This window comes from Lutra lutra, chromosome 4 (genome assembly GCF_902655055.1).
Source record: "Lutra lutra chromosome 4, mLutLut1.2, whole genome shotgun sequence".
Classification (NCBI taxonomy): Eukaryota; Metazoa; Chordata; class Mammalia; order Carnivora; family Mustelidae; genus Lutra; species Lutra lutra.
In genome coordinates this window covers 179,189,960-179,208,003 of record NC_062281.1, presented here as the reverse complement: position 1 = coordinate 179,208,003, position 18,044 = coordinate 179,189,960, and the positions used below count along the sequence as shown (strand labels likewise).

General features: G+C 44.3%; 1 protein-coding gene across 1 annotated transcript; it reads right to left on the bottom strand.

Annotated features, from left to right (window-relative positions):
• Positions 1-9,890: 9,890 nt before the first annotated feature.
• On the bottom strand, positions 9,891-16,843 carry SYF2 (SYF2 pre-mRNA splicing factor). The gene is made up of 7 exons (XM_047728730.1): positions 16,732-16,843; positions 16,399-16,512; positions 14,616-14,741; positions 14,030-14,147; positions 13,519-13,609; positions 12,175-12,273; positions 9,891-10,971 (listed from the first exon to the last, which is right to left on the bottom strand). Exons 1-7 carry the CDS (start codon positions 16,756-16,758, stop codon positions 10,806-10,808), a joined length of 741 nt encoding a protein of 246 aa, XP_047584686.1. The 5' UTR covers positions 16,759-16,843; the 3' UTR covers positions 9,891-10,805.
• Between the last annotated feature and the right edge of the window lie 1,201 nt (positions 16,844-18,044).

The following is an 18,044-nucleotide window of genomic DNA, read 5'->3' as shown; positions in this document are numbered from 1 at the left end:
TGGTTTTAGCATATTCACGGGGTTGTGCAACCATCGCCACAATACAACTTTCAAACATTTTCATCACCCAAAAGGAAACCTCATACCCATTAACATTCAGTCCCCATCCCACCCTCCCCCACCCCTGCCCAGCCCTGGCCACCGCTAATCCACTTTCTGTCACTATGGATTTGCCTACTCCTGATGTTTTGTATAAATGGAAATGTGTGTGGTCTTTTGCATCTAACTTCTGTCGCTCTCCACAAGATACTTTCAAGGTTCACCCATGGTGTGGCCATCGGGACTCCATTCCTTTTTACTGCTGAGTAATATTCTATTATATGGATGTACCACATGTCATTTATCCATTCATTCCGCTGATGAACGCTTGGATCACTTCTGCTTTATAGCTCTTACGAAGAATGCTGCTGTGAACGTTTGCTTACGGTTTCTGTATGGCAACATATCTTCATTTCTCTTGGGTACATACCCGTGAGTGGAATTGCTGGGTCACAGAGTAACTCTACATTTAACCTTTTGGGGAACCACCAGACTGTGTCCCAAAGCTGCCACACCGTTTCATGCCCACAGAGTATGGAGGGTTACAAGTTCGCACCGTATTCCTGCCCACAGAGTATGGAGGGTTACAAGTTCTCCACATCCTCCCCAGCACCTGGTGCTCTCTCTCTCTCTGGTTAGAGCTATCCTAGTAGGTGTGAAGTGGTATCTCATTGTGGTTTTATTTTGCATTTCCCTGAGGGCTAAGGGTTTTAAGCATCTTCTCATATGTTCATTAGCTGTCCGTCTATCTTCTTTAAAAAGAGTATAGACATAAAGTTCATCATATCTGTGTAGGCTCATTTTGCTGAAAAATTTTGTGAGTCTACAGTAAGACATCAAAATCCTTTTTTCCCTAATAATGAACAAAGTAGTCTTAAAATCTGGTTAATTCACATGCATTGATTGCCTGTATCCACAACAAAGGAAAAGATGATTCTGTTTTCTAAGCCACTGAAGTCCCATCACTGAGTATGTCTGGCAGAAAAAAAAAAAAAAATCAGTCTACTTGAGCAAAAGTCCAAATAGAATTGGCAAAAAGTTTAAATTCTGAATGACTTATAGAATTTCCTTTTCTTTTTCTTTTTTTTTAAGATTTATTTACCGATTTGAGAGAGAGAGAAAGAGCGTGGAGGGGAGGGACAGAGGGAGAAGGAGAGAGGGAATCCCAAGCAGACTCTGCGCTGAGCGTGGAGCCCAACATGGGGCTCAGGTCCATGACCTGAAATCACGACCTGAACCAAAACCAAGAACTGGACACTTAACTGACTGTGCCACCCAGGTGCCCCAAGAATTCCCTTTTTTTCTTTTACATGTAGTAACTAAAACAGCTTACTGTGTATTTTAAAATCATACATTTTCAGTGAGCCTGGCTGGCTCAGTCGAAGTGCATGCAACTGGATCTTAGGGTCATGAGTTCAAGCCCCATAATAAGGGTAGACATTACTTCAAGTAAATTAATTAAATGAAATTACAACATTTCTCACTTTTTAATTTATCTATTAATGTTTGTTCTCCTGAGTTGCTATGTGCCAACTGTTATACTAATTCCAACAATTAGTTCATTTAAACTTTACAAGAACCCTATGAGGTTAGCAGCATATATTAGTTATCTATGCTGTGTAGTAACTCATCCCAAAATTTAGCAGCTTAAAACAACCACTGTAATTCATGACCTCTCATAGCTTCTGTGGGTCAGCATTTGGATAAGATTTACAAGATGGCTTGACTCTGCCACACAAACCTGGTGCCTCCATCATAAGACTCTGAGGCAAGGACTGAAAAATCCAACATCACTCAAATATCTGGCAGTCGATGTTGTCTCCTGACCGAGACCTTCACATGGTGTATCCATGTTCTTCTCAACATGGTGGCTGGATTGGTTCCAAACCAAGCATCTGAGAGAGAGCCACGGGGAAGCCGTACATTGCCTCTAGGACCTAGCCTTGGTATTTCACTGGCATCACTTCCATCGTAGTTACAGAGCTATACTCAAGGTCAAGGGAAGCAAACACAGGCTGTCCCTGCTATGGATTATATGATGCACTGGGATGATTAATCGCACAGTGAATTTGATTGGGCCACAGGATGCCCAAATTAAACATTATTTTGGGGTGTGTCTGTGAGGATGTTTCTAGATGAGATCAGCATTTGAATCAGTGAACCGAGTCAAATACCTTCCCCTCCCGAGGGTGGGTAGGCATCATGCAATCCATTGAGGACCTGAACAGAAAAAAAAGTAGAGGAAGGGAGGATTCATCTTCTTCCTGCCTGCCTGTTGAGCCTGGACGCCAGTCTTCTCTGCCCTTGAGCTGGGATTTACGCGATGGCTCCCCTAGTTCTCAGACCCACACACTTGGACTGCATTCCACCACTGGCTTTCCTGCATCTCCAGCTCACAAGCAAAAGATTATGGGACTTCTCAGCCTCCCAAATCACATGAGCCAGATCCTCATCCCACCTCTATCTCTACACACACTTATATGTGTACAGATTTATGTAGATTACACACAGAGAAACACATACACACAAAACCACACATACATGTGTGTGAGTTCTTTTTCTCGAATACACGTACCCCCAAAGTTCCTATGTTGAAGTCCTAACCCCCACGCCTCAGATTGTGACCTTATTTGGAAAAAGGGTGTTTACAGAGCTAATCTAGTTAAAATGAGGTCATGAGGGTGGGCCCTATTTCAATATGAGCTGTTATCCTTATAAAATGGGGAAATTTGGAGACAGCTGTGCTAACCAGGAAAACCCCACATGAAGAGGAAGGGCGGAGATGAGGGTGATGGTTCAACAGGCTGAGAAATTCCAAAGATCACCAGAAAAGCACTCAAAGCTCCATAAGAGGCATGGAGCAGCTTCTCCTTCAGGGCCCTCAGAAGGAACCAACCCTGCTGGCCCTTTGATCTCAGACATCCAGCCTCCAGCACTGTGAGACAATACATGTCTGTTGTTTGAGCCCTTCTCCACCCCAGCATGTGGGAAACCCTAGCAAAGAAGTACACTAGCCCTCAAAGGAGGACCATCCCCATTATGGTAGGAAGAGCTGGTGGAATGGGGTAGACGTTGGTGTGGCCATCTTTGGAAGCTACGATCTGCCACAGCCCATCCTCTGGCCAACGAAAGTTTACAGCCCTCCCACAGGCAAAGTATGCTCATCCTCGCCCATAAAACCACCAAGTCTCACCCCACCACAGCACCAGCTTAACATCCAGGATCTTGCCCTGTAAATCAGGTCTGGACAACATTGAGGCTCCCAGAGCGCAGTTAAAGAGCACAGTTCCTCTTGATCTAAAAAGCCATCCATTGGGGCGCCTGGGTGGCTCAGTGGGTTAAGCCTCTGCTTTCGGCTCGGTCATGGTCTCGGAGTCCTCGGATAGAGCCCCATGTCAGGCTCTCTGCTCAGCGGAGAGCCTGCTTCCCTTCCTCTCTCTCTGCCTGCCTCTCTGCCTACTTGTGATTTCTCTCTCTCTGTCAAGTGAATAAATTTAAAAATCTTAAAAAAAAAAAAAAAAAGAGCCATCCATTAAGGAAACAGACGGATTATCTCTCCACCCCCACAGGCCACATGCCATGGTGGGACAGGTCACTGAAGTCTTCTCCTTTCAAAGTAATCCTCACTCTCCTGAAGAGCCTGGAACCATCATCTCCCAAACGACATCAAGGGTCTCTTTCGGTTTTATTCTCCCCTCATCTCCTCCTCCCTCGTAGAATTAGATGATGTTGAAGTTGGAAATCAGTGTAAAGGTGAAACCAAGCCCCACACACAACATGGACAGATCTCACTCTAGACACAGTGTTGGGTGAAGAAAGTCAGGACCCAAAGGGGTAGATACTGTAGGGTGTGATTTATAGAAAGATCCAAGGCTGGCAAATGGTTCTAAAGTGATAGAAGGCAGAATATTCGTTACCCTTGGGGGTGGTTTGACTGCAAGAGGCCGTGAGGGACCCTTCCATGGCTTGACCTTGTTGGTGGTTGCCCACATCTACAAATATGTAAAGACTCATCTAGATAGGCCCTCAAGAGTGTGCACTTTATTATATGCAAATTAAACAGCAGATTTTTAAAAAGAGGTTTAAGATAGTTCCCATGGTTCCCATACTTAAGGATTTAATAAACCAATCAAAATCCACACACACACCGCCAGACTGAGGAAGTAATTTTCTACAACGACTATGGATTGATGTAACTCGAAACAAAACGTTTGCTTGTTTCTTGGATTAAAAAAAAAAAATACAGAACTGGGGGCACCTGGGTGGCTCAGTGGGTGAAAGCCTCTGCCTTTAGCTCGGGTCATGATCCCAGAGTCCTGGGATTGAGTCCCGCATCGGGATCTCTGCTCAGCAGGGAGCCTGATTCCCCCCCCCCTGCCTGCCTCTCTGCCTACTTGTGATCTCTATCAAACAAATAAATAAATAAAATCTTTAAAAAATGGAAAATAATACAGAACTGACTGGAAGCTATGCTCCGTGAACCCCACAAGAGGGCACTAAACAGCCCCCCCATGATCTCAGGGCAGTGTTCAAAGGTCCGGGCTCTCAAACCCCACACACTTTCGGCTTTGGGTGGGTCCGTGTGCACAATGTCCTCTGAGCAACAGGAGAGGGCTAGGCCAATCCTTCTTTCAGGGCCTCTATTATGTTAAATAGAATGAGAAATGCCAAGACAGGATTTTGTAAAAATTCTGGTATATTTTAGATGTTTTACATGTAACCATTACACCTATGTGATAGATGACGTATTTACAGAAGATTTCATGCATTCTAGGCTGTATTTCTGAGATTTGGGGGTATTTTCTGCATCTCTTCCCAGGGAGCCATTTCCAGCTGAAGAAATACACCTGCCCCTCCCAACCTATCACAGACACGCGTGCGCGCGCACACACACACACACACACACACACACAGGAGATGTCAGTATCTCCTGGTTTCTCATGGGCTCCAGCCTCCAGAACTCCCAACAGCCTGTAGGTTCCCAAACAAAAATCCGCCAACCTCATCTAAGGGGGCAAGACTGGATCCAAAGCTAAACTATTCATCCAGAATGTCAACATTTTTAAGGTTAAGAGTGTCTTGGGTTTTGTCTTAGTGTTTTTGGTTTTTTGTTTTTTTGTTTTTTTTTTTTTAAATGATTCAACTGTATGTTCTGGTTCTATTGTAGCAGAAAGCCAGGTGGGACCTCTGGTCCTCGGATCCCTGGGTTTTGCAAGTAGTTGTCATTTGTCGGAAGCTGGATTTTGACTCTAACTGCCTTGGACCGAAGAAGTAGCCCATGGAGAGCACAAAGTTAATCTTGCATAAATGATGTGCTTCTGAAGAGAGTCCCGGAGGAGTACGGCCAGGGCGTGCAGAGCACACTGGGTAGCTGTTACCAGCTGTGCTGCAGGAGGGGGAGAGGGAAGGGGGCCTCCACGGCTCAAGGCTTCCTGTCACTTCAAAACTTCAGACCGGCAAGAAGAGGAAGTCTTTGCTGCCAATACTCTTGGGGACAGGGCGGACGTCACATGGAACTCTTACCTCCCTCTGAGATTTCTGAATATTCAGGTTTGCATTGTCTTGATTAGGAAGTGAGAAAAGAGAAAAGACCATGTATAGGAGATGTCCATGAAGACGATCATATTTATTCATTTTGTAATTGCTGTTATAACTCGCATCGATCCCACTAGTAACCAGGCACTGGTCCAAGCACGTGACACTCCCAACAACCCTCCGAGGTAGAGATTATGAACACTTTAGGAAGCTGAGGGAAAAGGAAGCACGAAGGGGGTGGGTGACATTATGGACCTCATCATGCCACCTCCAAGAATACGCAGAGCCCTAAGCCCCAGTGTTTATATTTGGAGACAGGACCTTTAAGGAAATCATTAAGGTTGAATGAGGTCATAAGAGCGGGGCCCTAATCTAATAGGACTGGTGTCCTTATAAGGAGAGGAAGTGCCACCACGTGGACGTGGAGAAAAAGCCACGTGAGGACACAGCCAGGCAACCGTGTGCAAACCAGAGAGAGAGTCCTCAACACCGGCGGCACCTTGCTCATGGGCTTCTAGCCTCCAGAACTGGGAAAAAATAAATTTCTGTTGCTTACCACCCCCCAACCCAGGCTGTGGTGTTCCTTTCCAACAGCCCTTGCGGACTGATACAAGGTCCTTTGCCCAAGATCTTTTGTCTGGCAAAAGGAAGAACTGGCATTTTAATCCAGGCCATTTAATTTTTTTTTAGATTTTATTTATGTATCTATTTTAGAGAGAGAGAAAGCCTGCACCTGCAGGGTGGGTGGGTGGGTTAAAGCAGAGGGAGAGGGAATGTGAAGCAGATTCTGCGCTGAGCGTGGAACCCAACATGGGGCTCAACCCCACAACCGTGAGATCATGACCTGACCCTAAACAAAGAATCAGACACTCAATGGACTGAGCCCCCGTCGTGCCCCCCAGGTCACTTTAATCCATGGATGTCTCACAGCGCCACTTGTCCTGGTGGAGTGAGGAGAGCCCTCCTGGGGAACAGAATAGTCACAGGGTCCTCACCAATACGCACAGGCACTTACTCTGCACCTGCCCGCTGCACTAAGCACCTTGCGTGGATTTTCTGTTTAACACTAACAGCAATCCCAGGCAGCTAGTGCCATGATCGTCCCCATTTCTTAAAGCCATAAGAGGATTCCAGCGGGGGCAAATGCACTCCAGAGCCAACATGGAACATTACACTGTTCTGTAAGTAACTGCAACTACAAGAGATCATTCTGTTTGGGTCAGCTCCACCACTTGGCCAAAAACCGTTCAACTCCGTCCTGCAAGTGAGATAACATAGCTGAGTCAAGTAATAATGAAGCCCACACTGAGAAGGCCATTGAAATAAATGAGCCAAAGAGGAAGGTGTTTCCAGTAAGCCATCACAGCGTTGGTAGAGAAAGGGCCAAGTGGGAAGGCGGCCCTGCCCTAATGGGCAGGGGCGGGGAGAAAGAGGAACTCTGTTAGAAGGACATGACACAGGGCGCCTGGGTGGTTCAGTGGGTTAAAGCCTCTGCCTTCGACTCAGGTCATGATCCCAGGGTCCTGGGATCGAGCACTGCATCGGGCTCTCTGCGAAACAGGGAGCCTGCTTCCCCCCTCTCTCTCTGTCTGCCTCTCTGCCTCCTTGTGATCTCTGTCAAATAAATAAATAAAATAAAATAAAATAAAAAGAAGGACATGACCCAGCCAGGACTATTGGAATGGGATGATGAACAGGGCAACTCTTCCTGCTCCCTTTGAATATACAATGGCTAACAGGGACTCAAGAGCAATCAGGTTGGGATCCAAGGGCAGGGGATTCCTAATATTGTTTCTGTTTCCCACCACATCCATCTAGAGAGAAAGATCATCCCCATTTCCATTTCTACCACTGTCCTCTATGTAGGTCCCCCTAAGAGACCTTATTTCCTTGTTCAAATGCTCAATTTTGTCAGTCACATGGATGGAAGGGCTGGTTTAAAGCATCTCCTTGCTGCTCGCATAGCATTTCCCAAAGAGCAAGATGTGTCCCACAGGTGGGCACAGGTGAGAGGATTCTTTTGCAACTTGGCGACTGGCAAGTGGAAAGCCTCAGCACAGTGCTAATGTGCTTTCACAGCAGCTCTCGTGTTTGCTCACATTTGAACAGACAGACCAGACTTCAGATCCGGAGCCTCCAGTTGGCAGCCATGTTTCTGCCTTTTGCAAACTCCAAATGACACATTTAGGTCACACAATTCACTGATGCTCTGCTCATGTTTTTGAATTCTTTTTTACTCTCTTACTGCATTTTAGATGGTTCCTGTTGCTTTGTCTTCAAGTTCACACATCTCTTCTGCGATGTCTCATCCGCGGTTAAACCCACCTGGTGTATTTTTCACCTCGGATGTGTAGTTTTCATGTTGAGAAATTCAGTATGGGTCTTTTTTATTATCTGTCTTCATGTCTCTACCTTTTTGATCATGTGCAGAACAGTTACAGTAACTGTTTTGTCTCCTAATCCAAATGTCTATATCATCTCACACATTGGGTCCAATTTTCCAGTTTCTCTGAATAGATGCTAAACATTGTGAATTTGGTGTTTTTGGGTCCTGGAGGTTTCTATGTTTTTTAAAACCAATTATTCTTGATCATTCTGGAATGCATTCAAATTACTTGGAAAGAGTTTGATTCTGTCATATCTTAATTTTAAGTTTTTAGACAAGACCCAAGCAGCATTTGGTCTACAGCTCATTTTCTCCACTACAGAGGAAAACCTCCTCAGTATTCTACCCCATGAATTATGAACTTTTCCATTCCAGCTGGTGGATAACCACTATTCTTGGCCACATGTGAGTGCCAGGTCCTATTCCCCCCACTCCATTTGGGGAGTTCTTTCTTCCCCCATCATTTCACACACATGCTGATCTTATTCTGGCTCAAGCTGAGGGGGAGGGGGAGGGGGTGGGGGCCTCTGTGCATTTGCAGAGTTCTCTGTGGGCGGCTGTCCAGAAAGGCAATGTGAGCCCTTGCCACCGTGGTCTCCCCAGGCTTCCAGCTCTATCTCAACTAAGGGAGTCGCTGGGCTCCACCTGGCTTCTCCCTCTGCACACCACAGCCTGGAAGTTCTTTAAAGGCAGTGAGCTGGAGAGATCATAGGGCTATCCTTGTTTCCCCTCTTAGAGTCCACTGGCCTTCCTTATCTGACTTCTACTATCTTAAAAACTTGTTTCATATATACTTTTTTTTTTTTCCAGTCCTTTTAAGTGGTAAGGTAAATCTTTTGTCTCTTGTCAGTCCATCTTGGTTGGAAGTAGAAGTCCCCTGTTCACTCCTTCAACTGAATTTTATAATTTTCTTCACGTAGGTCTTATGAAAACCTTCCAATTAAATTTGTGTCTAAATAGCTAATTTTTATTGTAACTATTTCCTCTCATCTCCATTCCTACGTACTTATTTCTAGACTGGATAAGCTGTTTCTGTAATGTTTACACACGCATATTGACTTTTGTATATGTAATATTTATCAACAGACATCCTGAAATTGAACTGTGCATTAGTCATAAATTTACTCAGTGGCAAGAAACAGGAAGAGACTCCTGGAGGTAGTGTAGCTACTTGGCAATGTCAACAGGGACTCAAGCTCTGCTCCACACTCAGCACACTGACCTTTGTCCTCATACTTGTTACCTCATAGCACAACATGGCTGCTACAACCCCAGGCCTCAGGTCTGTGATCCAAGCAGGAAGGGGGAAGCTGGGAGTAGCAATTCCCCTACCAAGAAAGCAGAGAGTTTCTCAAAATAACTTAGTTGGTGTTCTATTGGCCAGAACTCTAACTAATCTGACCACATATATCAAGTCAATCTGGAGAAGCAAATGTTTAGCTGGAAATTTTACCACAAACTCACAAAAAAATCAAGGTTCTGGTGGGTAATGAAAAACTGATAATTGCTATTGGACATGTAACTGACAGGTCTATAAGCTACTCTTGCATTCTTAGAATACACCTTGCTGGCTTATAGTGGACTATGCTTTTAAATACATCTGACATTTTGATTCTTTTTTAAAAAGCTATTGCAACATTCAGGATCAAAGACTTGAATTTAGTGTAATGGAAAATGAAACATACTCAATGTATGTTGAAAGGCAGCATCAAGGCCCTGTAATCAGACCTACCTGCACACAGAAATGCTAGAAGCAGAAACAAAATGAGCATAGAAAGTGCTACATAAATTCTAAAAGGGAATAATCACCAGTGGTATTTAACATTAAACTGTCTTTAAACACAAACGCTCATACATTTGTGAGATTTTTTCTCTTTCAGATTTGGAATGTCCTCATTTTAAACAACACATAGAAAAAATTATACCAATCTTTCTCTCTGGACTTTTTTATTAAAATATCGTTGTATAATAGTATAGTGGTCTTTATCTTTCAGTTACTGATAGGCAAAAATCATACATTTAATATCTGCTTCAAAATAACATGGGACTCATGGAGGGGAAAGGAGATAGAAATGAAGATGAAACAAGACTGGCCAAGAGTTGATTACTGAAGACAGGTATTGGGTATATGGAATTCATTGTATTCAGTCTTCTTTTGACTGTTTTGACTTCCCCATAATCAAAAAAAAAATTTAATGTTTATTCAATGAAAGCACATAATCTTGCATATATATACAAATGTATAAATATATAAATTCTTGTTTTAAATGCTAATGCTTCATAGGGATTCTATATCTGCTTTTTATAAAAGGAACTGTACATGGTCAATAATCACAGGAAGATAGTTCTGCTGCTTCCTGAACTTGGTCATAAAAGGCCATGGGTAGAGAGAGACAGCCCACCAGTAGCCACGGCCATGTTCCTCCTCACTATACTTAGCTTCCGAGTCAACCTCAGAAGTTGCTGAGTCCAGCTCTAGCTTTCATCAAATTCCTAACATTCAAAGCAACAATGACTGCATTTATGTATGATGCCAACAATCTTAAGCCCAAGATGCTTCAAAGATTAAATAATCATACCCATTTAAAATACATAGAAAAATAATTAGTATTCATACAAAGTAGGTTTTTTACAAAGTAAGTACACTACCTCTTAAAATACATCTTATATCCAAGCACAGAAATGTGGAAATATACATGGAAGTGTACGTTTAAGAAAAAGCATTTATTTCTAAATGCTGAGTGGGAAGGCATAGTAGACGGGAGTCCTGGTTTCCTAGTAGAAATTTGAAGAGAACTTCAATTTCCCAGCATTCTCAAGCTTCTGAAAACAGTTTCTAAAGGGATTAGACTGCTGTTCCTCTTTCCAAATTCTGTTTAATTTCAGCTGTATATTTCCCATAGAATCTTTCTGCCTTCTTGTTGAATTTGGCATTCCTTTCATTAATGTAGTCGATGTCTGCATCATCATTATAAGGACGTCTCCGGCTATACTTGTCTCGTTTTTCAATTCTGGAGAAAGTGAAAAAAAAATTTTTTTTTTTAAAAGGCAATTCTGGGGACACCTGGGTGGCTCAGTCAGTTAAGTGTCTGCCTTCAGCTCAGGTCAAGATCCCACAGTCCTGGTATCAAGCCCTGCACTGGGTTCCCTGCTCAGCAGGAAGCCTGCTTCTCCCTCTGCCCCTGCCCCTCCTCACAGCTTGTTCATTCTCTCTCTTTCTCTCTCAAATAAATAAAATCTTAAAAAAAAAAAAAAAAAAAGGCAATTTTGAATTTTGTAATCTTAACAAAACATGGCCAAATAGTTAAGAACAGAATCAGCGCACATAGAATAGCACATGTGAGGGGTGGGGGGTAGTTTTCATCAAGATCAAACTGTAGGGGCACCTGGGTGGCTCAGTGGGTTAAAGCCTCTGCCTTTAACCCACTCGGGCTCGGGTCATGATCCCAGGGTCCTGGGATCAAGCCCTGCATCGGGGTCTCTGCTCAGCAGGGAGCCTGCTTCCCTTCTTCTCTCTCGGCCTGCCTCTCTGCCTACTTGTGATCTCTGTCAAATAAATAAATAAAATCTTAAAAAAAAATTTTTTTTTTTTTAAATCAAACTGAAATTGCTAATTGATAACACAACCCTGGGTACAAACCCTGAAATTCAATAAATACAAACTCATCCTTGGAATGCTTCTAAAAAGAGCAATGATACACTGTTGCCAATGGACACATGAAGTTCTACCCAGAAGAAAATTACAGTACTTACATTAGTAACAGCCACAGCTAATGTGAATAGAAGACACACTATATACCAGATAGTATTTTTAATAGTCATATGTACTAACTTCTAAAATATAATTCTGCTCTAATATTCATCCATATCAGTATTAAGAAACACACAATATAACAAGGGTACATTTACTGAAGCATTCGTACTTCTTCAAATCAAATAATGGAATAGTTATGAAGGTCAAAGCCCTTTAAGAATCATTTTCTTTGGACCTTCCCCTGCTTCAATTATGACAACTCCATTTCAGCGATATTTTGCGCCTGCTCCCAGATCATATGGATTCGACTAGCACATGCCATCCGTACCCAAAACCAATACAGACACTGAGTCAGAAATGAGCAGGAACAGTATCCGCTCTTTCAATTCACTCTAAACACTCTAGGTCCATTTTGTCGTTAAAACATTTGAAAGTTCAGGCTGCTGAACTGAGTACTCACTGTTTTTCCAGATCCATGACCATCCTATCAACCTCTTCTGTGGAAGGCACGTGTGTTCCATGAAGAAGGCTGTTGGATGTTGGGAAAAACTCTTCTCCACTGAAAAGAGAGCAAAATGGATTTAAAGTAACACTAGACAGTTCGACATCCACAAATTTCAAACCAAACTACCACTCCTGGTGAGCAATAAAACACACACATTACACATTACATTATATATATTAAAATACATACAATGTTGACTGTGGGATCCTACCTTATCTTTTATTTATATATATATATAAAAGTTAAAATTGGAAGGGACCAAAGATATCCCCTACCCCAGCACATTCATTCTACAGATTTAAGAGTCAAGGGCCAAAGGTTAAGGGACATGCTTCTCGGTTCATCTTCTTTCTCTCCCCACTAATGCACAAGGGTCAGCAAACCGCAACACCAGCTTTTGCAAACATCTTACTGGGCCCCAGACACACCCACTCATTCATGTATCCTCCATGACTGTTTTCACATCACAGCAGCGGTGCAGAGTAGTTGTGATGGAGACCAAAGAGCCCACAAACCTAAAATCTATGCAGAAAATGTTCCCCCAGGGGCACCTCTGTGGATCAGTGGGTTAAAGCCTCTGCCTTCAGCTTGGGTCATGATCTCAGGGTCCTGGGATGGAGCCCTGCATCGAGCTCTCTGCTCAGCAGGGAGCCTGCTTCCTCTTCTCTCTCAGCCTGCCTCTCTGCTGCTTGTGATCTCTGTGTGTCAAATAAGTAAATTAAATTTTAAAGAAAAGGAAAGAAATTGTTCACCCATCTTGGCATTAAAGCATTCAGCCTCCTAAAACATCTGACTAACTACAATAATCTGGTTGTTAAACTCTCAACACCCAGTCTTCGAATGCCCAGTTGGAACAATAACCAGGGGTTAGCTGAACTGCTGTGGAGTGAGCAATAAATAGTATGGTGAAGACCAGAAAGCATTCATAGGCAGCTGCTGATGACCATGACCTAAGCTTTAACGTGTGTTTGTAGGGCGCCTGGGTGGCTCAGTGGATTAAGCCGCTGCCTTCGGCTCAGGTCATGATCTCAGAGTCCTGGGATCGAGCCCCACATCGGGCTCTCTGCTCAGCGGGGAGCCTGCTTCCTCCTCTCTCTCTCTGCCTGCCTCTCTGCCTACTTGTGATCTCTCTCTCTGTCGAATAAATAAATAAAATCTTTAAAAAAAAATAAAATAAAGTGTGTTTGTATTTATGTATATGTGTATGTATGTATACACCACACACAAACACACACACATGCCCTTATGTCCCTTCAGAATTAACACAGGACCTGCATTAATTAATGAATGTCAACTTACTGTTTTTCTCTCAGTCTCTCATAGGTTTCCATGTCAGGTTTGATCTGCTTGGTCAGCCGATGATACTGGCGTAACTGGGCAGCAGCATAATCTAAAGATAAAAGGAGGGGAAAAAAACAATAAAGATAAAAGGAGAATCGGAGAAGATAGATGTCCCTGTTTTGTCATTACGATCCAGAGAACATCAAAATCATTATTAGTAATATCTGCACAAGACACTAAGCATAGCTTCTACCCTGAAGATGCTGAAGATACAGGCTTTTGCTACTTTTACCACAAAGAACAAAAAAATGCAGCTGGCTGAAGTACAGCCTTTTTTACTTCTGCCCTAAGAGACGTATTTGTATTTTTCTTGGGTTTAGACCTCTTGGAGAATATTCTTGGACATAACCTTTTTTTCTTTTTTGGTGGGCGGGGGGCGGTGCCCATGGATATCCTTTCTTAAAACCAGAAACACTGAAGGTAATGCTAATATACTGAGGCCATTTGGTCAAAGAAAGGAGAGCTTTACCTGAGAATCCCAGGTCAGGGTTTTTCCTCCTCTTCTTCCTCTCCCATCTTTCTGCATCTTCTGCACTGATCTCCAACAGCTTCACTTTCTCATAGTCCTCCCCTCTTGCTGCACATTCCTAAGAGGGAAAAGAAGCTAATACCTGCAATGATGATCCAAGCAAGTATTGGATCTATTTTAACTCCAGGTTAAACAAAGATATCAGGCAATACTTTAATACTAATGATCACTATTTGGAGGCAATCTGGGAACCTGCTACGGTGTGTAAGAGTGCGCGCCTCAATTTAAAACACGTGTTCAACAGGCGGCAGGTGCCAAGTCCCCTTGGAAATGTTTTACATGCACTGACTCATTTAATTTGTCAGAACTCAAATCATTATTATAGTCCCCATTTTACAAATGAGAAAAAAGAGGCACAGAAAGGTGAAATAACTCCCCCAAAGTGCTGCTGCTAGTAAACAGGAGGGCTACCACATGGACTCCGGAAGTCTGCTCCACAGCCAGTATACAAAACCAGCTATTACGGTCTCAGTACAACAGAATGACTGAATAAACCACTTATGAAGCCAGCAGAGTAGATCCTAACCTTCTTCTTTTCTTCTTCCTGTAGCTCCCATTCTAGACGAGCTTTTCTGGCTTCCCAGTTAGCAGGTAACTTAAGTCTTTTATCTTCTTCAACAACTTCCTGGTGATTTAATTTACGAGCTTCATTCTAAATCCATAACACAAAAAAAGTTTGTCAGCTGGAACATGAAAATAAATCCAAACAAAATCTTGCCCACTTTGAAAAGGGTCAGGTAAGACACATTAACAAGGGGACTCCATTTTATCCTAAAAGCAACAGATAACCATCAAAGGATTTTAAGCAAGGGAATGGCCTAGTTAGGTTTTTTTTAATTAAGGATTTATTTATTTGAGAGAGAGACAGCAAACAAGTGTGTGCATGCACAAGCAAGAGAGGGAGAGAGAATCTCAAGCAAACTCTCCAGAGCACAGAGCCCGATGCAGGGCTTGATCTCAGTATCCCGAGATCACAACCTGAGCTGAAACCAAGAGTTGGACGCTTAACCGACTGGGCCATCCAGGTACCCCTCAATTCTCTTTTAATCCTAATTCAAGCAAAAAACTTCAATTTGGGGTCAGAGGCTTTAACACTAATCTTAGTATCTCTAATCCTTTTCAAATCCCTTCTCCTTTTTCCATATTTTAACAGTTTACTTCATGGCAAAAGAAAGGTATTTTCCATTTGACTTACTCTATGAAGAGTATGATTTAAAATGAATTTAAGTGGGGTGCCTGGGTGGCTCAGTCGCTTCAGCATCTGCCTTCAGCTCAGGTCATGATCTCAGAATCCTGAGATGGAGCCCCACATCAGTCTCCCTGCTCAGCAGGGAGTCTGCTTCTCCCTTTCCCCCTGACCTTTCCACTCTTCTCCCCACCCGGCTGTGTTCTTTCAAATAAATCAAATCTTTTTAGAAAGAAAAAAATCTCCTGCTTAGGAGCAAAAGCCCTATCATAATCATCTAGTTTCCCACCAACTAGGTGAGCCACTGACACTATACACTTTTAGAGATGTGCTGATTAGGGTGCCTGGGTGCCTCAGTTGCTAGGCGGCTGCGTTCGTCTCAGGTCATGATCCCAGGGTCCTGGGATCAAGCCCCACATCTGGGATCCCTGCTCAGTGGGAATCCTGCTTCTCCCTCTCCCCCTCCCCCTGCTTGTGTTCCCTCTCTCTGTGTGTCTCTGTCAAATAAATAAATAAAATCTTTTTAAAAAGAGAGATGTGCTGATTGTTTTTTAATGAACAGGCAACCAGCTCTCTTATTAACACGGACTAGTTTCTTCCAGTCTCTAGCTCCATACATCCCATAGGTAAAATGAAGAGTTTGTCAGACCCATACAGCAGGGAGGCTGTTAAAAATAGAGACTCCCAAATCTAGCCCAGATTAGTTAAATCGGAAGTGGGTGAGAAGGTTGGAGAAAGCATGTTACTTTCATTTTTTTTTTTAAAGATTTTATTTATTTATTTGACAGAGAGAAATCACAAGTAAGCAGAGAGGCAGGCAGAGAGAGAGGAGGAAGCAGGCTCCCTGCTGAGCAGAAAGCCCGATGCGGGGCTCGAACCCAGGACCTGGGATCATGACCTGAGCCGAAGGCAGCGGCTTAACCCACTGAGCCACCCAGGCGCCCCTAGCATGTTACTTTCAAAGGTGATTTCAATCTGCTGCCAGGGTTGAGAACCACCGGGATAGATCCTTCTTCCAGTTCTGCGGGTCTGTGAGACACGGTTGTGCGGCTTCCTCGTCCCTCCACGAACGCGCACGGGTCTGCCAGAGCGACCAACCTCAGCTGCCTCGGGGGCTACTCACCCGCTTCAGGTGCAGCTCCCGGAATTTGCGCAGCCTCTGTTCGCGCTTCTGGGCAGCCAGCTCCGCGGCAGCCGCCAGGGGCTGCTCCCTCTCCTCCGCGCTGTCCACCGACACCTGCGGCGAGGAGGAGTGAATGGAGGCCGGGTGGTCTGGGATGATTCCCCGCGGGTCCCGCCAGGCCGGGCCGAGCCGAGGCCTCACACCCACTCCGAATTCACAGCGTCTTCGCCTCCCTGGCCCAGCACCCAGGCATCTCCCCACCTCTCCCCTTTCGTGTTTTCCGGGAGTCTTCCCCCCAACAAAAAATCTCTGGGTAGAGCCGGCGGAACTTACCTTCTCGGCTAAAATCGCAGCCGCCATCACAATCTCTCTCTCGCCACTTCCGACAATAACACCAACCACTTCCGCCTGCCTGTGTCCCAACCCGCTGATACGTATTAAAAACCTACTATAAGCCCCGCCCCTTCCTGGCGGTCGCAGGAGCTTGGGTCCAATCCTTGCTCCTTTTAACAGTGAGAAGTTTTTTTATTGGGTAGGGCCTTGCGCAGCCGCAAAAGACCTCAGAGGCAAGGACTGGGGCCGGGGGGAGGGGGGGAGCGAAGGGGCTTGTATCGGAATGTGCTCGGCGAAGGACGGCTGGATGGGACCAGACGAACTTGAAGCGGGGTAGAAAGTCGTCCAAGTCCATGCCACTTCTTGGAGCGAAGAGTGTTTGCCATCCAGCGCTTGGCCTCAGTCTCACCTCCTGCGAGGTGGCTCTTCCTGGCCTGCCTTGTCTTATGTAGCCTCCAGTACTGTCAACAGTCACCATTTTCATTCTCTTGGGTAGTGTGAGATCCTTTCCTCGTCCGGTCGTTTTGTACCCCCCTTCCTCCGCTGCAGAACTGTGTAGTTTCCAGACAGGAGGGACTCCGTGTTGAGAGAACCTCCATTTTCCTTTTTAAAACAAATAGCTAATGAACTCTGGAACAGGGCAAAAAGGCATTTGAACTAGACCAGAAACAGCAATCGTTTTTGGAACAGCCCTTACTGTTCAACGGGGGGGCTGACATCTGGCCTGTAACACTGTCAGTGTGGACTTTACGAAGACGGAGGAATCCATGCATATCAGGGGTAGTTTCATTAGTTAGCAACAGTAAATCAGTCCATCCAAGTGTAACCCAGAGCTGTTCAGCCTGGGAGTACCAACTGACAATTTCGTTTTCTTTTATTCAAGTCATGTAATTGCCCCCCTTCTCCTTTCTCATAAAAGCCCCTTATTTTCCCTACACTTGTTTCCCCACACATTTTTCTGGTTGCTGCTGTAATCTATCCTGCCCAAATTGCAACTCCGAGACCCCAAATAAAGACCTTTGTTCTTTTTCAGTTTTGCCTTCTTTTCTCAGTTGACTATGGCATCAGAAGCAACACACCGTTCTGACTCTGGAGGCATGCTGGATTTGAGCAGGGTAACCTCCTGAGCATATTGTGCTCTAACCCCTCCCCAGTCCACTCCAGCTTCTGGTGGTAAATCCTCTTGGTTCCCAATCTCCCTTTTTTTGGTTAAGGTTCAGTCCTAATTTCTTTGGGTGTCTTTCTGGTGCCAGTTTTTATCTGTGTGATTTACAGAGAGAGATGCTTTTCTCTCTGGTGATTGATTACGAAGT